The following is a 23537-nucleotide window of genomic DNA, read 5'->3' as shown; positions in this document are numbered from 1 at the left end:
AAGTTCAGAGATGCACCTTTAGGCAAGGCAGCCAGTGTGTTAGCGTACAGTCACAGTTGGCATCCACAGACTTCCTCTGCCTACATAAATAGCCTTCACCTTTGCATCCCCACTTCAAATCGGATGATCTCGCAGACTCTTATCTGGGCAGCGAGTTTTCATTTTGGTACTTCCTCAAAACGGTTGCTTCTTGTCTGCCTCAACTCACTGCTCTATTCTGCAGCGCGAGGTGGTAGAGGGAGAATAATAAAGGTTTGACTGTTAGTGTCAGTGTCGGGACGATCATGTCTTGATGTCTTGGACTCACAGAGCTGCTGCACGTCTGTAGTCAGATGCTTACTACTGTATTTGCCAATCTGTAGCCAAGTTGTTAAGATACGCACCCAATCCATGATATATTCCAAAGTATCTTCAGTTCAGATCAACCTACTGTAAACCAGTCACTAGCAGCTGTAGAGGACCTCTAGCATTCATATCGCTTGCCAATTGCCTGCCTTAGGTAATAAAGCCCATCTCCTGGGCTATAGCCAGTCTCCAGTCATATTCAGAGCCTGAGCTGTTGTCCTAAAATGGCTGCCTGAAATCCCCTCCTCACCGTACGCTCAGCCTCTGGGCCGGGAGCTATGAATCAGATGGGCTGTACAGTAACAGCCTTACCTTGACTTGACCTGACATACATTGATAGCTGTCATGTTCAAGTTTTTTAGTCTGGGATGTTTTGGACAGTCTCCGTTTTCTACACGTAATTCTCCGATATTTTCTAGTCTTTTCCGGCTATTTTGATTCGCTATTCATGTCTCTCCACGTGGGCTCACTCAACAGCACAATAGTCCAGCGATGAGGATGAGAGAGGCAAGCAGAGCTGATGAGGCAGCTGGATGGAGTGGCTCTAGGAGAGGCTCCCATACAAAACACACAGGTGCATCCATACACGTGCTCTGTGCACACGTACACTGTCATGACAGGCACACCTCAATGGACACATGCATTCATCATTGACATGTACAGTAATAGACACATTCAAAGTCACACACACAGACAAGTGCTATTTGATACACACACTCACACATGAACTCTGACACTATAGTAACACAATTTTACACATAGGGACCCAAGCATGCAGACGCACACACACACACACACACACACACACACACACACACACACACACACACACACACACACACACACACACACACACACACACACACACACACACACACACACACACACACACACACACACACAATAACTCATACATGGATGCACACACACTGTTTTTCTAGTTGTTGTTTATTGTCACAGCCTCATTTTCTTTCACCGCTAGCGGTCGTTTACTCTTCAGATTGTTCAAATTGAGCTTTCGAGACTTTTCATTTCCAAACAACAAAAACCTCACTCTCAAATTAAACAAAGATCAGCGGGGGGAAATTGCTCAGGAAGACATCTGCGACTCATTTTCCCCTGGAGTATATGATTAGGAAATTCATTTATGTCTAACGTATAATTCCTGCCCCTCTTTCAAGTGGGAAACGTCCATACTGCGCTCTCTGTTCTACCCCTAGGAATGGGGAAAAAGCAGGCTGCGGGATTGGGTTAGAAACAAAGCATATACACTGCTCACTCTCTCTTGTTTTTAATGGGATGTTGCTGGGAGGGTGCCCCACTGGTTTGTGTGTGGCGTGGGTGCTAAACTCAGTCCTCCAGTCAGTCTGTCGGAGGAGGAATGTGGATTGGGTGTCTACCCCAAAGCAGGGTCTTTGTCTAGAAGACGCAACACATGTGTTTAGCGCTGATGGCCAAATGATGGGTCCTGTCCCTTTGTGGTCTCCAAGGCCGTAATTTGATGTTTTTAACACGACTCACTGGCTATCACTGGCTAGATGCAGGGTAAATGACAGTGACAGAGGTAAAATGGACATTTCTCTAAGAAAGGAAAGAATATGTCCTCACAAACCAGCCAAATCAGGCGGAGATGGGAGAATTGTGTGGGATCACTGGGTGAAAGTGACCTCTCTCTCTGGCTCTAGGACAGTAGCATCTCCACTCCACTAGTTGAATAATTTGAATATTTGAGGTAATGGTTTCCGCAGTACAACATGAAATCAAACTTTGCTTGTCACATGCGCCGAATACAACAAGTGTAGACCTTACCGCCAAATGCTTACTTACAAGCCCTTAACTCTTCTTGAACTGCACTGTTGGTTAAGAAAATATTTACCAAATAAACTAAAGTAAAAAATAATAAAAAGTAACACAATAACATAACAATAACGAGGCTTTATACAGGGGTACTGGTACCGAGTCAGTGTGCGGGGGTACAGGTTAGAGATAATTTATACATGTTGGTAGGGATGAAGTGACTATACATAGATAATAAACAATCACTAGCAGCAGTGTATAAAACAAATGGGGGGGGGTCAATATAATAGTCCGGTGGCCATTTTATTAATAATTCAGCAGTCTTAAGGCTTGGGGGTAGAAGCTGTTAAGGAGCCTTTTGGTCCTAGACTTGGAGGTCTGGTACTGCTTGACGTGCGGTAGCAGAGAAAACAGTCTATGATTTAGGTGACTGGAAGCTCTCTCAATTTTATGGGCTTCCCTCTGACACCGCCTATTATATAGGTTCTGGATTGCAGGAAGCTTCGCCCCAGTGGTGTACTGGGCCGTACGCACTACCCTCTGTAGCGCCTCTGTAGCCTGGTGATGCAACCAGTCAGGATGCTCTCGATGGTGCAGCTGTAGAACTTTTTGAGGATCTGGGGACCCATGCCAAATCTCTTCAGTCTCCTGAGGGGGAAAAGGTTTTGTTGTGCCCTCTTCACGACTCTCTTGGTGTATTTGGACCATCATTGGTGATGTGGACACCAAGGAACTTGAAACTCTCGACCCGCCCCACTACAGCCCCGTTGATGTTAATGGGGGCCTGTTCGGCGTTTTCCTGTAGTCCACGATCAGCTCCTTTGTCTTGCTCACATTGAGGGAGAGGTTGTTTGCCTGGCACCACACTGCCAGTTCTCTTACCTCCTCCCTATAGGCTGTGTCATCGTTGTCAGTGATCAGTGTTGTGTTGTCAGCAAACTTAATGATGGTGTTGGAGTCGTGTTTGGCCACGCAGTCATGGGTGAACAGGGAGTACAGGAGGGGACTAAGTACACACCCCTGAGGGGCCCCAATGTTGAGGATCTGCGTGGCAGATGTGTTGTTGCCTACCCTTACCACCTGGGGGCGGCCAGTCAGGAAGTCCAGGATCCAGTTGCAGAGGGAGGTGTTTAGTCCCAGGGTCATGGGCACTATGGTGTTGAACGCTGAGCTCTAGTCAATGAACAGCATTTTCACATAGGTGTTTATTTTGTCCAGGTGGGAAAGGGCAGTGTGGAGTGCGATTGAGATTGCGTCATCTGTGGATCTGTTGGGGCGGTATGCGAATTTAGGCAGGTTACCTTTGCTTCCTATGGCCAGGGACAATGGTGTTCTGCTTGAAACATGTAGATATTACAGACTCAGTCAGGGAGAGGTTTAAAATGTCAGTGAAGACACTTGCCAGTTGGTCCGCGCATGCTTTGAGTACACGTCCTGGTAATCCATCTGGCCCCGCGGCCTTGTGAATGTTGACCTGTTTAAAGGTCTTGCTCACATTTGCTACCGAGACCGTTATCACACAGTCATCCAGAACAGCTGGTGCTCTCGTGAATGCTTCAGCATTGCTTGCCTCGAGGCGAGCATAAAAGGCATTTAGCTCGTCTGGTAGGCTCGCATTACTGGGCAGCTCGCGTCTGGGTTACCCTTTGTGGTCTGTAATAGTTTTCAAGCCATGCCACATCCGACGAGCATCAGAGCCGGTGTAGTAGGATTCAATCTTAATCCTGTATTGACGCTTGCTTGTTTGATGGTTCGTCTGAGTGCATAGCGGGATTTCTTATAGGCGTCCGGATTCGTGTTCCACTCCTTGAAAGCGGCAGCTCTAGCCTTTAGCTCGATGCGGATGTTGCCTGTAATCCATGGCTTCTGGTTGGGATATGTACGTTAGGGTCACTGTGGGGACGACGTCGTCGATGCACTTATTGATGATGCCGATGACTGAGGTGGTATACTCCTCAGTGGCATTGGATGAATCCCAGAACATATTCCAGTCTGTGCTAGCAAAACAGTCCTGACCACTTCATCTGACCAGAGAGCGGGGGAGAGCTTTGTATGCATCTCTGTAAAAATTTGGTAAAACTGATTCAAGTTTGCCTGCATTTAAGTCCCCGGCCACTAGAAGCGCTGCTTCTGGGTGAGCATTTTCTTGTTTGCTTATGGCCTTATAGAGTTGGTTAAGTGCGGTCTTAGTGCCAGCATCGGTCTGTGGTGGTAAATAGACAGCTGCAAATAATATTGATGAGAACTCTCTTGGTAGATAATTTGGTCTACAGCTTATCATAAGGGACAATACTTCGAGACTTCTTTAATATTAGACATCGCTCACCAGTTGTTATTGACAAAAAGACACACACCCCTACCCCTTGTCTTACCAGACGTATCTTCTCTGTTCTGCCGGTGCATTGAAAATCCCTACAGCTCTATATTATCCATGTCGTCGTTCAGCCACGACTCGGTGAAACATAAGATATTACAGTTCTTAATGTCCCTTTGGTAGGATAATTGTAATCATAGGTCATAAATTTTATTTTCCAATAATTACATGTTAGCAAGTAGAATTGATGGCAGTGGGAGTTTACTCGCTCACCTACGGATTCTCAAAAGGCAGCCCAATCTGCGTCCTCTTTTCCTCTGTCTTTTCTTCACGCAAATGACGGGGATCTGGGCCTCGTTAACTCGTTAAAGGAAAAATCTTCTTCCAGTTCGTGGTGAGTAATCCCAGTTCGAATGTCCAGAAGTTATTTTCGGCCATAAGAGACGGTAGCAGCAACATTATGTACAAAATAAGTTTTAAAATAAGTTACAAAGCAAAAAAATGAACAAAATAGCACAATTGGTTATGGGCGTGTAAAACGTCAGCCATTCTCTTCGGCGCCGTCTTCAGCAGCGCCGAATGCGCCGAACATGCTTTAACATGCTACTGTTGTCTGAGGACAATCTGTAGGATACAGTAATGACGGTCTTTTGAAATGTATAATTGATGGCTCCCTCGCTCTCTCGTCTCCCTCTCTTCTCATTAGGCAACGGCTACGGGAACCACCACCGTAACTCGCCCGGTCTGCTGGCCTCTCCGGGTAGCATGAACAAGAGCATGCAGGCCAAGTCTCCCCCACCCATGAACCTGGGTATGAACAACCGCAAGCCAGACCTGCGTGTGCTCATCCCCCCTGGAGCCAAGAACAACATGCCCTCCATGGTGAGTTGCTCATTCACTTTACCCCCAGGCCCAGTTCCAGTCCTGATCCCATCCCCCCTCACCCCTGTTTGTCATTCGTCTTTTTTACATATGTCCCTTCAGTTGATTTTCTTTCAATGTGTTCTATTATCTTCTTGAGTGTTTGTTTTAAGTGGCTGAAGCTGTCCGATATATGTGCTGTCATAAGTTATGATTTTAATAAGATAGATAGACTGTTAGTGGAGTACAGTAGTAATAATACATTTCCTTTTTTAAATGAGCTTCTGTTTAGTAGCCTCACTACTAGCAGTTCCATCCTTAGAACCACACCCACCTGCTACTTCCATCCAATGAAACTAATTTGAATGTATCGCCCTCCCCTCTAATGCCATCAGTCTGAGGATGTCAATCTGCTATTGGTAAGTTGGCCCGTCACTCAAACTAGCAACCAAAAATAATAACAATCTCTAAACATCATCCACCATCCTCAGTTAGATAGAAGGGAGACCAGTCATTATGCTTTAACAATAGAAATACATCAACCCTAACTGAACCAGTGCCTTATAATTCTATGGGTGTAATTGTGTTGCTCCCAAGAGCTGCTCGAAGGTCAGTGATTACTTTTTACGATGTTAAGGTTAGGATTGAAGTAAAGAGTAAGATGATCCTCGTTGTCCACAAAGGGGCAACTTCCATGATCTGCGGCATGCGTTGTACATGTTGGAATGAAGGGGGGGGCGTTTTTGCCAGGACCTAGGGTGACACCTAGTGGTATGTCTGAGTCATTGCATCCTATCATCTTTCCTCTCTCATCCCCCTCATTTCAACCCCCTCCCTCATTCTTTCCTTCTATGTCTGCTTGACGGGCGTTGCATGGCAACTTAGCATACATGCTTCCCCTCTCTCAGAACCAGGAAATGAAAGGCAACAAAAGGAACACTTTTATATGGCATTAAACCGCCATAATTTCTGCACCACCCTGCCACAATAAAGTGCCTCTCCCAGCCGTTGCTGTTTCTGTTGCCGTGGAGACCAGCAGGGTTACTATAGAGACAGCGGAACCTCAGGAGGGGTGGTAAATGATAGGGTTGGCAGGGTTCAGCAGTGCCGCGTGTCAAGTGATTAATTTCCAAGAAGCTGGCATCTTGTTCATTCTTCTAGCATCTGCGGAGCAAAAAAACAAAACAACTAAGTCTATTTTTATTCTCTTTTTTTTCTTTGGTGCTGACTTTATTTGTGATGGCACTCATGCTTTTCCGTCACTCTCTTTTTCTCTTCCCCTCATAGAACCAGAGAATAAACAACTCCCAGTCAGCACAGTCATTGGCCACCCCTGTGGTTTCAGTAGCAACGCCCACCCTACCAGGACAAGGCATGGGCGGTTACCCATCAGCCATCTCCACTTCATACGGTACTGGTAAGTACCACTGCTTTTACACATGTTCTACACAAACACACATGCACATACACATACACACAAACTCAGTCTTTGTCACATATACACTCTACATCAGTGTGTGTCCTTGTTAGTCCTTTCAGGGTATCAATGAGTCTGGAAAGTGAACTATACATGGCACACACTCGCCCCGCTATTTACATTTTTATTTGAGGATTTATTTGATTCTTATTGATTTGATAAGATCTATATCTCATACATACAGATTTGCATGACTTCACAGACATGATAGTAAATACAAGCATGCTCATTATCCAATAAATATAGCATTTTAATGCAAAATCAGGTAACAATAAGTTGTCCGGCCCTGAAACATGGCTTCATTGTAATGTGATGTTAAAAACATTTCATTTCAAAAACCTAACAGCAGGTGGTGCTGTTGATACACATATATCCCTCAATGCAACACTCCCACACCCACTGTGACTCATTGGCACATGTGTTGGCCCAGCAGGAAAAAATGTATAAGGAGAAAGAAATTGACTGTTATACTATTCATTTCAGTAGTCATAATTCAAAACGAATGTACTTTACAAACCTGTTTGAACTGGCCTGAACTGGTTTTAACTGGTTGCCTTCTCTCTCTGTGTATGTCTGTGTAGAATACTCGCTGAGCAGTGCAGACCTATCCTCCCTGTCCGGCTTTAACAGTGGTAGCTCCCTCCACCTGGGCTCCATGAGCGGTTGGCAACAACAACACCTCCAGAACATGCAGCATTCGGCCCTCAGTCAGCTAGGGTGAGTATATGGAAATACAAACAAGCAGTAGACAAATCAAAGAAAAGAGGGACGGATATTGAAATGAAGCTTGTTGGCGAAACTATAGTGAAAATACTGATACATACTGATATTTTTTGACTAGATATGAGATATGAATGGGAAGATATGGAGTAAACGTGTGGGTGCATGATCATGTTTCTTTACTCTGTAACCCCTTGCGTTTCCTTTCCTTCCTACAGAAATTGCAATAGCAATCACTTATGTCAGAGTTCAAATCTCTCCCTGCCTTCTGCTCAAAGCCTGCACATCAAGTCCGAACCTGTTTCTCCTCCTAGAGATCGCACCAGTAGCACACCGTTGTGCTACGGCATCCATCAGCAACATAACCCGTCGTCCCGCCAGGACTCGGGCCACTCCCCTGTCGACAGCCTGAGCAGCTGCAGCAGCTCCCACGAGGGCAGCGACCGGGACGAGCACAGGAACGAGTTCCACTCTCCACTGGGACTGTCTCGGCCCGCCATGGACGAGCGCGAGAGTCCCTCGGTCAAACGTGTGCGCCTGTCCGAAGGGTGGGCCACATGATAGCCCAGCGTTGGCTGTTGCCCAAGCCCTGCGACGTAATGATGCCTCGACACCATCGCCCTCTATATCACCACGCGACACGTCACTCACCTCTAGACCCCATGCTCTCTCTCTCTCTTTTTCTCTCTCTCTGTTTCATTGGAGGAAGGGGGGCACGCTCTTCTAAATTTAACTGTAATGTTTTCTTTTTGCAGAGTATGTGTACTATACATATTGAAGTTATATAAAGCAATGGGGATGGGACTGGTGATCCAAGATAAAAATGGGTGTTGGTTGGGGTTAGGGATATTTTTGGTGGGGAGCTATGCATTATTTGTGCCGTGTGAAAAAAAAATGATGCATATATATTTACACGTGTGTGTATGTGTAAATATATGCATATCAACAAATAAACAACAAAAAAGTCAGGTACTCTGTTTTGTAAAAGTACTTACAACTTGCCTCAGTGATAATCAGTGACTAGAGGAAAATTGAGAGCATATGTTGCTGAGTGAACAGCCTAGCACTTGAGTTGGTCAACCAATACATGTGTACAGTCAATTTCATTGCTACCTTTCTCTGTAGTTCTCCCTTGCAAAATGTATGTTACGATAGATGATGTCATGTTGCAGGTTCAACGTATTTATGTAAATAGAGGGGCAGGGGCAAAGGGGAGGGGTCAAACGTGGCTATACATTACAGATTATTCATATACAAAATGAAAGCTAATATGCAACATTTGAAGGATTGTACAGGTATACCCCACAGGCCCATTGGTAGATGTGAGGAACCAAGATGAGAGAACCCATGCTAAACATAAAGCTCTTCATCAAACATGGAGCACATTGATAGGACCATCCTTTTACCCAAGAGCCATGTTAGTTGAATCAAGAAACCCTGGGTCTTGTATTAAATATTCAGTAAAAAAAAAAAAACTGTTGTACGATAGACTTGCTTATATTTTCATATGAAAGGAATACAATGCAAAGCAATTTTGTGGCTTTTTGTAGTTTCTATAAGCCAGAATGTGTTTTTTGATAGCTTTGCTAATATAAGACGGATAGTCCGATGAGAAATTAAAAAACCCTAAGCCATGAAAACAGACTGAGAACCCATGCTTAGCTGAACTGTTTTCTCTTTCTAGAGGTTTCGTTTTTAAACGTGTTTCTAATTATATATAATAATGATAATATTAAGAATCTTAAAAAAAAAAAATCTGTGAAATTAACATGCTTGTGTATAGCTTTCTAATATATAAATATATATAATAATGTTTTTTGAGTTTTTTCTTAGTGGAGTTTTCTATGTGCAATTGCACATATTGTCTGTTTTTTGTTTTATTTGAGCCTGGGACAGTGCTGTTCAGAGGCGTATTTAGTCTAACCTTGAGAACCAGTTGAACAGAGTTGTTTGTGAGTAAATCAGAGTTGTTTGTGATAGATCTCTTTGCTGACAAACAACATATTTGTGGAAACTGTGTGGGGATTGGAACTTGGGGGGTTAATGCCCATGCAGGTGACATGCGTCATGCCAAATGAACGTTTTTGACATCACCCATGATGGCCCATCTGTGCATGTGTCATGATACTCACAGTTTCTACAACAACATCCACCAAAAACATCCTCCTTGATGGGACTTTGGCCCATGTATTCTGTATATTTTGAACATTTGATTTCATCTTTTCACTGCAAATCCTTTGCCAATTATTACAATGAGACCCAAACTTGTGTGCAGGACACCACATAAATCCAGATTACAATATTTATTTGATAGTTCCAAATTGTATTTGTGTCAAATGATCAAGCTGTTGAGTATATCGGTGGTCTATTGTTAATCAGAAAGGAGTTGTGTCATATTTGAGCCCACTCTGTCCAATCACCAGCTCGGTGTTCCACAACCTCCTCAGCAGTGTAACATGAAGCATTCAAACAAGATGTTGTAGGAAAAATGTACATGCTGGTTTGGGAGAACTACAACAGTTGATTTCAGACAAATATATATATCTTTTTTTTTTTACATGAAACTAGTCACATTTCTCTCTGCCTCTCACTCCTCAGTCTGTTGTCACTCAAGTGTTATGGTATTTCTATGTGCATATTTTATGCGAGTTCACTATGTTGTTACTGTATACAGTCTGTGTAGTCAGAAACAGGGGCAGAGCCCCTGCCGTGTCCTTTATTTTTTTTTATTCAATACAAATGGTAAAAAAAAAAACATGATATTTCAGGCAGCATATGTGTGGAAAACCAAAGCCAGTGGCATTTCTGTGTTGTAATATTATTCAACTTTTATTTTCACATTCATTTATGGTTATTGCAAGCATTGAAGAAGAAAAAAAACAATAAAAGCATTTGCTCCAAAATGTAGAATTGGTTTCCCATTTCAATTTGATTTGGTCATACTGTTCATAGTTGATAGAGGTTGAGAATACCATTACATGTCCTCCTTGAGACATGGTAGGTATAGTAGCTAGTACTTAGTAGCTATAGTGTCGTGTTATCAGAATGAATTTCCTTGTGAACTGCAGTTAAAATCAGAAAACAAATGTGTAATTTTTTTGTATATTCATTGATTCATTGAGTATCATGGAAAAGTATGTTTTCCAAATCCCACTTTTGTTAATTTAGCTGATTGAGTTACTTTGCTGTTTTGTGCCACTTGCTCACTAATGAATTACAGAAACACAACACCAAGAGCTCCCTTTATTTTAGCTGTGGTGTGTTTTCTGAGGTGTAGGTGGCGTTTATTGATATTGTGTAAGCAAAGACATTGAGCATGCTTGATTTATTTCATATTTTATTTTGGTTATGGATTTGAAGCATCTGTATTTCTTCACCTGTTGATCAGTTGTAATGCCATTATTCTGTATTAGCCTCTATACTGGTCCCTCTAATTGACTCACCCCAGTACCTCAGCTACCGTTTGATCGGTCACGTCTAGTGCAAAGGGGAGACCATACACTTGTACAGTAATGTGGTATACATACACTTGTACAGTCATGTGGTATACCATTGCCAACTATTACCAACTATTCACTTGGGATTATTTGATTGCGCCACCATGTTTGCAGTTTTCTTTATTTTAGTTGTACACATTAAAAAAGGTGGGAAAAAATAAGTAGCTAAAAATGCTTAACAGTCTGTAATAACTTATGTAGCTTCTAGAAATCTAAACGTTGGAGAGGTCTGAAGTTAGTGTTTGGAAAGCAAAGCGGCTTTCAGCGGCATAAGCTGGCCTTTGTTGCCACTTGAAGATAAGATATTATTAAATTAAAGCCACATATCTGTTTCTCATAGGACTTGATTCAGCTGTATGTAGTGAAAAAGTCTGGATCCTAAAATCAAAGTTTCTTCTGCTGGGGAAAAGATATTTGTATTTTGCAGAGAATTCAGTAAAATGACTGGCTTTCTTAGTTACCCTGATGTTCTGGTGTGACTTTATTGTGTTTGTCCATTTCTCTCCATGTATGCCCTTCACCTTGATAACTGATCATGGTAGACCCAATATAAAAACTGATACACTATATATACAAAAGTATGTGAACAGCCCTTCAAATGAATGGATTTGGCTATTTCAGCCACACCTTTTGCAGACAGGTGTATAAAATCAAGCACACCGCCATGCAATCTCCATAGACAAACATTGGCAGTAGAATGGCTTTATTGAAGAGCTCAGTGACTTTTAACGTGGCATCATCAAAGAATGCCACCTTTACAACAAGTCAGTTCATGAAATTTCTGCCCTGCTTGAGCTGCCCTGGTCAACTGTAAGTGCTGTTATTGTGAAGTGGAAACGTCTAGGAGCAACAACGGCTCAGCCGCGAAGTGGTATGCCACACAAGCTCACAGAACGGGACCACCGAGTGCTGAAGCGCATAGCACGTAAAACTCGTCTGTCCTCGGTTGCAACACTCACTACTGAGTTCCAAACTGCCTCTGGAAGCAACATCAGCACAATAACTGTTCGTCGGGAGCTTCATGAAATGGGTTTCCATCGCCGAGCAGCCACACACAAGCCTAAGATCACCATGCACAATGCCAAGCGTAGGCTGGAGTGGTGTAAAGCTCACTGCCATTGGACTCTGGAGCAGTTTAAACGCGTCCTCTGGAGCGATGAATCACGCTTCACCATCTGGCAGTCCGACAGATGAATTTGGGTTTGGCGGATGCCAGGAGAACGCTACCTGCCATAATGCATAGTGCCAACTGTAAAGTTTGGTGGAGAAGGAATAATGGTCTGGGGTTGTGTTTATGTTTCGTGCCAGGCCCCTTAGTTCCAGAAAAGGGAAATTTTAACGCTACAAAATACAATGACATTCTAGATGATTCTGTGCTTCCAACTTTGTGGCAACGGTTTGGGGAAGGCTTTTCCTGTTTCAGCATGACAATGCCCTCGGGCACAAAACGAGGTCCATACAGAAATGGTTTGTTGAGAATAGTGTGGAAGAACTTGACAGGCCTGGACAGAGCCCTGACCTCAACCCCATCGTTGGTTAACATACAGTACCAGTCAAAAGTTTGGACACACCTACTCATTCAAGGGTTTTTCTTTATTTTTACTATTTTCTACACTGTAGAATAATAGTGAAGACATCAAAACTATGAAATAACATATATGGAATCATGTAGTAACCAAAAAAGTTTTAAACAAATCAAAATATGTTTTAGATTCTTCAAAGTAGACACCCTTTGCCTTGATGACAGCTTTGCACACTCTTGGCAATAGCTCAACCAGCTTCATTTGGAATTCTATTCCAACAGTCTTGAAAGAGTTCACACAGATGCTTTTCCTTCACTCTGCGGTCCAACTCATCCCAAACCATCTCAATTTGGTTGAGGTTGAGTGATTGTAGAGGCCAGGTCATCTGATGCAGCACTCCATCAGTCTCGTTCTTGGTCTAATAGCCCTTACACAGCCTGGAGGCGTGTTTGGTCATTGTCCTGTTGAAAAACAAATGATAGTCCCACTAAGCGTAAACCAGATGGGATGGAGTATCACTGCAGAATGCTGTGGTAGCCATGCTGGTTAATAAGTGTGCCTTCAATTCTAAATAAATCACAGTCAGTGTCACTAGCAAAGCACCCCCACACCATCACACCTCCTCCTCCATGCTTCATGGTGGGAACTACACATGCAGAGATCATCAGTTCACCTACTCTGCATCTCACAATGACACGGCAGTTGGAACCCAAAATATCAAATTTGGACTCATCAGACCAAAAGACAGATTTCCACCGGTCTAATTTCCATTGCTCACGTTTCTTGGCCCAAGCAAGTCTCTTCTTATTATTGGTGTCCTTTAGTATTGGTTTCTTTGCAGCAATTCGACCATGAAGGGCTGATTCACGCAGTCTCCTCTGAACAGTTGACATTGATATGTGTCTGTTACTTGAACTCTGTGAAGCATTTATTTGGGCTGCAATTTCTGAGGCTGGTAACTCTAACGAATTTATCCTCTGCAGCAGTTGTTACTCTGGGTCTTCCATTCATGTGGCGGTCCTCATGAGAACCAGTTTCATCATAGCACTTGATGGTTTTTGCGACTACACTTGAAGAAACTTTCAAAGTTCTTGAAATTTTCCGGATTGAGTGACCTTCATGTCTTAAAGTAATGATGGACTGTTGTTTCTCTTTGCTTATTTTAGATGTTCTTTCCATAATACGGACTTCGTCTTTTACCAAATAGGGCTATCTTCTGTACAACCCTACCTTGTCACAACACAACGGATTGGCACAAACGCATTAACAATGAAATAATTTCCTCAAATTCATTTTTAACGAGGCACACGTGTTAATTGCAATGCATTCCAGGTGACCACCTCATGAAGCTGGTTGAAAGAGTGCCAAGAGTGTGCAAAGCTGTCATCAAGGCAAAGGGTGGCTACTTTGAAGAATCTCAAATATAAAACATATTTCAATTTATTTAACACTTTTTTGGTTACTACATGATTTCATGCGTGTTATTTCATAATTCTGATGTCTTCACTATTCGTCTAGAAAATAGTAAAAATAAAGAATAACCCTTGAATGAGTAGGCGTCTCCAAACTTTTGACTTGTACTGTATATTTACGTAAAATTAACCAACGGTCCCCAGACAATGACTGCGAGAGTCTCAATTAATGTCTGGTGTCATTGAGCTACAGTGGCTTGTGAAAGTATTCACCCCCCTTGGCATTTTTCCTATTTTGTTGCCTTACAACCTGGAATTAAAATTGATTTTTTTTGGGGGGGGTTGTATCATTTGATTTACACAACATGCCTACCACTTTGAAGATGTGCTTCTAAACCTGCATTGCTTGCTGTTTGGGGTTTTAGGCTGGGTTTCTGTACAGCACTTTGAGATATCAGCTATATAAATACATTTGATTTGATTTGAAATAAACAAGAAATAAGACAAGAAAACAGAAGACTTGAGCGTGCATAACAATTCACCCCCCCCACACAAAAAAAAGTCAATACTTTGTAGAGCAACCTTGTGCAAGAATTACAGCTGCAATTCTCTTGGGAATGTCTCTATTAGCTTGGTACATCTAGCCACTGGGATTTTTGCCCATTCTTCAAGGCAAAACTGCTCCCACCATTTCAAGTAGGATGTGTTCCGCTGGTGTACAGCAATATTTAAGTCATACCACAGATTCAAAATTGGATTGAGGTCTGGGCTTTGACTAGGCCATTCCAAGACATTTAAATGTTTCCCCACCACTCGAGTGTTGCTTCAGCAGTATGCTTAGGGTCATTGTCCTGCTGGAAGGTGAACCCCCGTCCCAGTCTCAAATCCCTGGAAGACTGAAACAGGTTTTCCTCAAGAATATCCCTGTAGTTAGCGCCATCCATCATTCCTTCAATTCTGGCCTGTTTCCCAGTTCCTGCCAATGAAAAACATCCCCACAGCATGATGCTGCCACCACCATGCTTCACTGTGGGGATGTTGTTCTCGGGTTGATGAGAGGTGTTGGGTTTGCACCAGACATAGCACTTTCCTTGATGGCCAAAACCTCAATTTTAGTCTCATCTGACCAGAGTACCTTCTTCCATATGTTTGGGGAGTCTCCCACATGCCTTTTGGCGAACACCAAACGTGTTTGCTTATTTTTTTCTTTAAGCAATGGCTTTTTTTCTGGCCACTCTTCTGTAAAGCCCAGCTCTGTGGAGTGTACGGCTTAAAGTCGTCCTATGGACAGATACTACAATCTCCGCTGTGGAGCTTTGCAGCTCCTTCAGGGCTATCATTGGTCTCTTTGTTACCTCTCTGAATAATGCCCTCCTTGCCTGGTCTGTAAGTTTTGGTGGGTGGCCCTCTATCGGCAGGTTTGTTGTGCTTAGTGGTGTTGCAGACTCTGGGGCCTTTCAGAGCAGCTGTATAAATACTGAGATCATGTGACACTTAAATAAAGTCCACCTGTGTGCAATCTAACTATGTAACTAATTATGTGACTTCTGAAGGTAATTGGTTGCACCATTTCTTATTTAGGGGCTTCATAGTAAAAGGGGTGAATACATATGCACGCGCCACTTTTCCATATATATACTGCTCAAAAAAATAAAGGGAACACTTAAACAACACATCCTAGATCTGAATGAATGAAATAATCTTATTAAATACTTTTTTCTTTACATAGTTGAATGTGCTGACAACAAAATCACACAAAAATAATCAATGGAAATCCAATTTATCAACCCATGGAGGTCTGGATTTGGAGTCACACTCAAAATTAAAGTGGAAAACCACACTACAGGCTGATCCAACTTTGATGTAATGTCCTTAAAACAAGTCAAAATGAGGCTCAGTAGTGTGTGTGGCCTCCACGTGCCTGTATGACCTCCCTACAACGCCTGGGCATGCTCCTGATGAGATGGCGGATGGTCTCCTGAGGGATTTCCTCCCAGACCTGGACTAAAGCATCCGCCAACTCCTGGACAGTCTGTGGTGCAATGTGGCGTTGGTGGATGGAGCGAGACATGATGTCCCAGATGTGCTCAATTGGATTCAGGTCTGGGGAACGGGCGGGCCAGTCCATAGCATCAATGCCTTCCTCTTGCAGGAACTGCTGACACACTCCAGCCACATGAGGTCTAGCATTGTCTTGCATTAGGAGGAACCCAGGGCCAACCGCACCAGCATATGGTCTCACAAGGGGTCTGAGGATCTCATCTCGGTACCTAATGGCAGTCAGGCTACCTCTGGCGAGCACATGGAGGGCTGTGCGGCCCCCAAAAGAAATGCCACCCCACACCATGACTGACCCACCGCCAAACCGGTCATGCTGGAGGATGTTGCAGGCAGCAGAACGTTCCCCATGGCATCTCCAGACTCTGTCACGACTGTCACGTGCTCAGTGTGAACCTGCTTTCATCTGTGAAGAGCACAGGGCGCCAGTGGCGAATTTGCCAATCTTGGTGTTCTCTGGCAAATGCCAAATGTCCTGCACGGTGTTGGGCTGTAAGCACAACCCCCACCTGTGGACGTCGGGCCCTCATACCACCCTCATGGAGTCTGTTTCTGACCGTTTGAGCAGACACATGCACATTTGTGGCCTGCTGGAGGTCATTTTGCAGGGCTCTGGCAGTGCTTCTCCTGCTCCTTCTTGCACAAAGGCGGAGGTAGCGGTCCTGCTGCTGGGTTGTTGCCCTCCTACGGCTTCCTCCACGTCTCCTGATGTACTGGCCTGTCTCCTGGTAGCGCCTCCATGCTCTGGACACTATGCTGACAGACACAGCAAACCTTCTTGCCACAGCTTGCATTGATGTGCCATCCTGGATGAGCTGCACTACCTGAGCCACTTGTGTGGGTTGTAGACTCCGTCTCATGCTACCACTAGAGTGAAAGCACCGCCAGCATTCAAAAGTGACCAAAACATCAGCCAGGAAGCATAGGAACTGAGAAGTGGTCTGTGTCACCACCTGCAGAACTACTCCTTTATTGGGGGTGTCTTGCTAATTGCCTATAATTTCCACCTGTTGTCTATTCCATTTACACAACAGCATGTGAAATGTATTGTCAATCAGTGTTGCTTCCTAAGTGGACAGTTTGATTTCACAGAAGTGTGATTGACTTGGAGTTACATTGTGTTGTTTAAGTGTTCCCTTTATTTTTTTGAGCAGTGTATATTTTTTGGGGGATTTCTGGAAACATTTTTTTTTTTTTTTCATTTCACTTCACCAATTTGGACTATTTTGTGTATGTCCATTACATGAAATCCAAATAAAAATCTATTTAAATTACAGGTTGTAATGCAACAAAATAGGAAAACAACAGTGGGGATGAATACCTTTGCAAGGTACTGTACTGCACTGCGAAAATAAAGGAAACAGCAACATAAAGTGTCTAAACAATGCGTTGGGCCAAAACATGCCAGTACAGGTTCAATGTACCTTGGCACAGATTCTACAAGTGTCTGGAAGACTATCGGGGGGATGCGACACCAATCTTCCAGGAGAAAGTCCGTAATTTGGCGTTTTGTTGTTGGTGGAAAACGCTGTCTCATGCGCTGCTCCAGAATCTTCCCCAAGTTTTCAATTGGGTTGAAATCTGGTGACTGCCTTTCAAACCACTCAGTGACCACTTGTGCCCTGTGGATTGTGGGGCATAGCCATGTTAGCCAAAATAATGGCTTGCCCAGCATTTTTATTCATGCATGATGGGATATTCCACACCTGTGTGGAAGCACCTGCTTTCAATATACTTTGGATCCCTCATTTACTCAACTGTTTCCCTCATTTTGGCAGTTACCTGTAATATAACATAATATGGATGACACCACATTGAGACACAGCAATGGCGTTTCTTGCTTTATTTCTTCCAACTGTAACGTAGTAAGGTTACGAAATCATGGCATTGAGTCATGGGAACTCAAATGGCAGACTTTTATTTGACATTTACAGCTAAGGTTTATTTCACTTCACATTCAGTGATACATTTTTCTAGTAAACATACATTTATTCTGAGCATATGCAACAACAAAAAATGCATTATCCACATTTCGGGAAGACTGAAAATAATTCCCCCATCAAACTCAATGGAACAACGGTCACAGAGTACTAAAAATCACAGACAACGTGAGCGGTTAATTCGAAGAAGAAGAAAAAACATGTATTGAAGGTACTTCATCATGTTCGTCTTACAATGAGAATGGTTGTAGCTATAATGGTTGTGGAATGGTTGTAGAATGGTATAGGCCAACCATCAATTTTCCTGGTGTAGCTTAATAATGTACTATTTCACCCTTTACCTATCAACCTGAAAAACAAGAACATATGTCCATAAATGGTTGGGGGAAATGTAATATCAAGAACAAGACATTTCAGGAAGACACATTTTAGCTTGTGATTAATTCACCTGTTTGGGATTGGGGGCAGTATTTTCACGGCCGGATAAAAAACGTACCCGATTTAATCTGGTTACTACTCCTGCCCAGAAACTAGAATGTACTATTTCACCCTTTACCTATCAGCCTGACAAACAAGAACATATGTCCATAAATGGTTGGGGGAAAACTTAATATCAAGAACAAGACATTTCAGGAAGACACATTTTAGCTTTTGATTAATTAACTTGTAGAATCAATGTGGGGGTTTTTATCCTGAAAAACTAGATCTAAAATGGATGCAAATGTGTGAAATTTGAAACATGTGAAACCAATACCAGGGAAAGAGTCGTTGGGCTATTTGCTACAAAAGGATTAAGCAACCTGTGCGCAATGTGAAGCAGAGAACTAAACTTAAATGACATTTGGACAAAACAGTTGAAATACAATTGCGCAACCAACTATGCAAAAACTGGTTGAATCAAGGTTATTTCCATGTCATTTCAACAACGTCAAAAAAATTTGATGATATTGAATGAACGTGGAAAACTGATTGGATTGAGAGAATTTCGTATTTTTTCACCCAACTTTTACCCTACATCCAATGAAAGGGTGACATTTTTTGTTGATATCGCGCTGAATTTACATGAGTTAACTCAACCAAATGTAAATCAAAACTGGACGTTGAACTGAGGTCTGTGCCCAGTGGGAAAGTATTGCTACAAGCAACTATTCCTGTCAACTGCGCCCCCAATCGCCATGTCTTCCCCCCCATTTTCATAATATAAACTCTTAGAGTAGGCTACAATAATACAATAACATGCTATCATAAATCGAATGTATCAATTAAAAAAATAAGGACAGATCCAGACCTAAGTCTATTTTAATTCCATTTCTTCATAACCTATTTATTTGCTTTAGGTAACCTCGTTGAATTCACATTGATCAAGACTGAGTGAAATCATATAAGATAATTCGATATTGAAAGCACATGGTTTATGTTACATAAAAACTGCCGTGACCTAGATTCGAACCGGGATAGCTGCGGCCACAGCGTGTGCAGTGGTGCAAGGAGGGCAAGTTGGAAAGGCGAACACCGCCGCTCAAGTCTGGAGCTAAAATAAGCATTTTCTTCATTTGATAAACAAGAGAAATGAGATCTGAAGTTTAGTATGTGGAATTACTTTCACTTTATATACATGTAAGCTAATTAAAATGCTACTCGCCGGAATAACGAATCGAATAAAATCAATTGACCCAAGTGCATGCAATGCTGAAAGAAGTGAACTGTTGTTATTTTAGACAGTTCATTGATACTTCACCATTAATTGAAATTGTACAAATACATCACACGACAGAAAAATAATAAACGTGTGTAGGCTAATTCAAAGCGTGTTAAATCGAAGAATAGCATATCCTAATAATAATAGTATGCAAACACAGAGTCATGTTTAGAAATAAATTAAATAAAAGTATAGGCCTGTGGCTCAAAATCAGACATGCGAAGAAGAATGACAATTAAATTGAGGAATAGCAGGCTATGCGATTCCATTGCAGTTTATTTCAAAACATGTTCGTTGTATTTACCCTTAAATTTAAGAAGAAAAAACATTCCCCTAATGTAAAATTTGAAGGATGTGTTATTGGCTAGACATCGCTTTCTTCTTTTGTCAATCCATAGGCATTATTTTTGTAATAATTCGTTCGTTATTTAGGCTACCGACTTTGAGGTTTGCATGACCTTTTGCTGACATGATCTCGTTTGTTTCTAAACAAGAAATAATCGAAATGTTCCAAAAACTGGTGACCCTCAATATAACTACGTGGCACGTCATACTTTCTCCACAGTTACCACTAGATGTCGCCGTTTATTAGCTAAGGTACATACTACATACACTCTCACATCCTCAGTCCAAAACGCTAGCCTATCGCAAAAGACACCAATACTCACAGATGCTGTATCATCAAAGCCACAAATCTCAATCAGCCTGGTAACTATCGATTCGTTTTCGCTAAATAACCACGCTGGACATAGTTTGTTAATCAATGTCGAATTGAGGTGGCCTATACTGATAAAACAGAGTAGCATATTCCTGGGTTTAATAGTAATAACTAAATAAATAATAGCCTACTGAAACACTTGTGATAATCATAATCATAATAATCATAATGCAAATATAAATAATAATAGCCTATTTGTTTTTCTGGTTGACGTTAAGTTGCAGCGACGTTGAAACTATATAACTCACATTTTGTGTATAACATTTTGTGTAATATATATATATATATATATATATATATATATATATATATATATATATATATATATATATATATATATATATATATATATATATTGTATAGCCCTACACATTTTTTTTATCATAAATCAAATCGCACAAAAGAACGCACTCAACCACTCTCTCTCTCTTTCATTCTCTCTCTCTGTCTCACACACACCAAGGAACTATATTGGCTGTTCTTATCCAAGGCCTGTTTCGTCATGGTGAGATGCTTAAGATGTCTTTTTTCTAAAGATTTAAAGATAATTTACAATAAAGGACGCGTTTATGTTGTAGGCCTATGGATGAGTTTTGTTCGAAACTGAGAGCATAAACTGCAACATCGTAACCTATTCCTAAATTTGAAAAGCAGGCGAAAATAGAAATGATTGGTTATTCGCCATATAAGATGTAAAAGAGACCGAGTGACTAGAAGCGATTGTCCTCTCTTTCTCACTATAGGCTGACCGTGCATGTTTCATTAAACTTATGTAGAGATATGTAATGAGGGTAGTCCATGCCTACCACGATGTGGAAGACAGGTATCACCAGTCGGTGTATTACCAATGATCTAGTTCCAATATGAAGTCTGTGTCAGGCATAAATATGTATTCGATAATTGATTGATTACAACACTAAGATTACTATGGATTTGTATTACTTTTTCTATCGTTTGCAGAAAAGCAAGCAATATAGTCTATAGCCTAATTGGAAAAATGTCGCAGTTTCTTCTCTGTCGTCAAATTCGTCCCCGTTACATATGTCACTGATATAATAAGTGCAATGGCTATCTATTTTTTAAATATCCGTGACAATTCAAATGCAAATTATTAATACGTCATTGCTTTTGTAAAAAAAAAAGTGTTTATGTTCACGCAGCTCTCTTTTGATTACACTTTTCTGTAGACCTTGTTTGGGTCTGTATCTTGCTTTAGCCTAACCGTCAATAGGTGCTATAGTGTGATTGGAACTGCACATTTATCTAGTTCGCAAAGCTGACATGCCTCACTTGACATGTTGGTTCAAGTGCGTCACACTATTCCATGTTACAAATTCGAAAAAGGGTGGTTTGGTTTTACAAGTGGCAAGAGCAATTGATGTGCAATAATCTTAGAATGCTGTAGCCTATGCATACAACCCTGTGCGTGTTTGTCAAAACAAACAACTTGCAGGTCGATGACAGCATGTACCCTGTTTGGAGGGAAAAAATCTTTACGTGTGCCCGTCTGACCACTTCTATTGGGTGACACATAAGAGGAGCAGTTCGGGAAAAAGGTTCACTTGACGAGGAGGCTGACTTACGAGTAGGGACTACGGAATCTCCAACGGCTCGCACAAATAAATTGGGCTGGAAAATTGGCGACGACTTGATTGAGAGCGCGTGCATAGCCCAGCAGGAAGAGTTTAATGGTGATGTAAAATATAAGGGTAAGTTAAACGTATCTCATTTAGCGTAGCCTACTATATATAATGTGTTGCAATTCGTTTTTATACAGCAAAACGCTCATTCTAAACCAATCATTGTTTGTTATTTAAAAAACGATAATGTCTACTAAAAACACAACAATTAGCTACTTCAAGACAATGGTTAAGAAGTCAGTGTTTCATTCAGTGTGTGTATGTGTGTGTGCCCGCGCGCTGCCGCAAACGCGGCCTGTGTGCGCATCATTAGCCAATACAGAGGAAATGTCGCCTTTACATAGCCAATAGAGATACATACTGTAAGGTGGGTTAACACTTTAAAAAAATCTGAATATTCAAATGACCATAGGCTACATGTAGCCTATATATTTTTGTTGTTGTTGTAAAACACAATCTCGAGCACCTTTCCTGGAATATAGGCTAAATATAAGTCCAGGTATCCTCAGCATTATTATAGCACTAAATCCCTTCTATTGTTTGGCCACTAGAATCATATACATATTTTTGTCGAGAACAATAATAATATTATATTTTACAATTTTACATCATTAGTCAACTAGCAAACTTTCTATAGGCCTATTGCCTTATTTTAACGCATTATTTTCGGAATAGTCCTTTTTTTCAGCTGATTGGCTATGTGAAATTGGAAATACTGTAGGTTAACGCTTGTAGGTGCGCGTCATCATCCATAAATATCCATTGCAATCACTGCAACCTAAACCAAAAGTAATAGCATGGAAAACGAAGAATAGAGAAAAGTAAAGCAATACAAATCTACCTTTTACATATGCATCAATATAAAAAAAATAATACGCACGCTGGAACACACAGCATCGGAGCATTGAGAATGGCAGAGTGGCTCATCTCATTATGCATGTGCGATTTCCCAGGCAGAACCCTTGGTTTCTTCACTTCATGTCTCCAAAGCACACCGCTCACACACCCTCGGAGCTTTGTCAAAAACAAACAGGACAATGTTCGCTTTCCAAACGGCAATCAAATACCCAAGAACCGGTTGGGGGAAATTGCTCTGGCAGCGGCTAGACAGACTATGTAAACTGGATTTGCATATTTTGATGCACTAATTTCCTTGATGTATTTAAATATGGCTGCACGTAGATGATATGCTTGTCTACGTCATTGAACGTGACCTCGCTGTTAAACCAAAACGTGAATCTGGTTAAATCACATGGATATGCCTGAAATTAAGCAGGGAAAAGTATAAGAAAGAGAGTTGTAAGAAATTACTTTGCCCTGATATAAATGTAGTGTTTCACACAAAAAGGACATGCTTTATCTCCTCCAAACTATTAACAAGGCATTTGAACCTGTAATAAGCGTAGCTATGTTGATAGTGTAATTACAAATAGGCGATAATAGTTGTAGTAATAATACTAATAACAAAAAGAAGAAGAAGAACGGCAATTCATTACATTACCTGTATTACCTGTTGTAACTTGTTAGTAACAATAC

The 23537-nt window shown here is 41.7% G+C and overlaps 1 protein-coding gene and 1 long non-coding RNA gene across 11 annotated transcripts in view; both read left to right on the top strand.

Moving 5' to 3' along the window:
• mef2cb (myocyte enhancer factor 2cb) overlaps nucleotides 1–11471 on the top strand; it is a 98068-nt gene extending 86597 nt beyond the window's left edge. For 5 of the 9 annotated variants that reach the window (XM_014160843.2, XM_045702950.1, XM_045702949.1 and 2 more), the window contains exons 7-11: nucleotides 5163–5338; nucleotides 5713–5736; nucleotides 6605–6734; nucleotides 7376–7511; nucleotides 7733–11471. In XM_014160843.2, coding sequence (XP_014016318.1) covers nucleotides 5163–5338; nucleotides 5713–5736; nucleotides 6605–6734; nucleotides 7376–7511; nucleotides 7733–8075 — 809 coding nt within the window. In that variant the 3' untranslated portion in view covers nucleotides 8076–11471. The remainder of the gene's footprint in view (nucleotides 1–5162; nucleotides 5339–5712; nucleotides 5737–6604; nucleotides 6735–7375; nucleotides 7512–7732) is intronic. The other 4 variants (XM_045702953.1, XM_045702954.1, XM_045702952.1 and 1 more) reach the window with 1 other exon arrangement.
• Nucleotides 11472–20782: 9311 nt separating this feature from the next.
• Nucleotides 20783–23537, top strand: part of LOC106580135 (uncharacterized) — a 76866-nt gene continuing 74111 nt past the window's right edge. Inside the window, exon 1 of one of the 2 annotated variants that reach the window (XR_001322812.2) lies at nucleotides 20783–20866. This is a non-coding gene — a long non-coding RNA (uncharacterized lncRNA). Of the gene's footprint in view, nucleotides 20867–21468; nucleotides 22071–23537 lie in introns of those variants that run through there. The other variant, XR_001322811.2, reaches the window with a different exon arrangement.

This window comes from Salmo salar, chromosome ssa20 (genome assembly GCF_905237065.1).
Source record: "Salmo salar chromosome ssa20, Ssal_v3.1, whole genome shotgun sequence".
Taxonomy (NCBI): Eukaryota; Metazoa; Chordata; class Actinopteri; order Salmoniformes; family Salmonidae; genus Salmo; species Salmo salar.
Note: the sequence above shows the minus strand (reverse complement) of the source record. Positions and strands in the feature narration are given on the sequence as shown.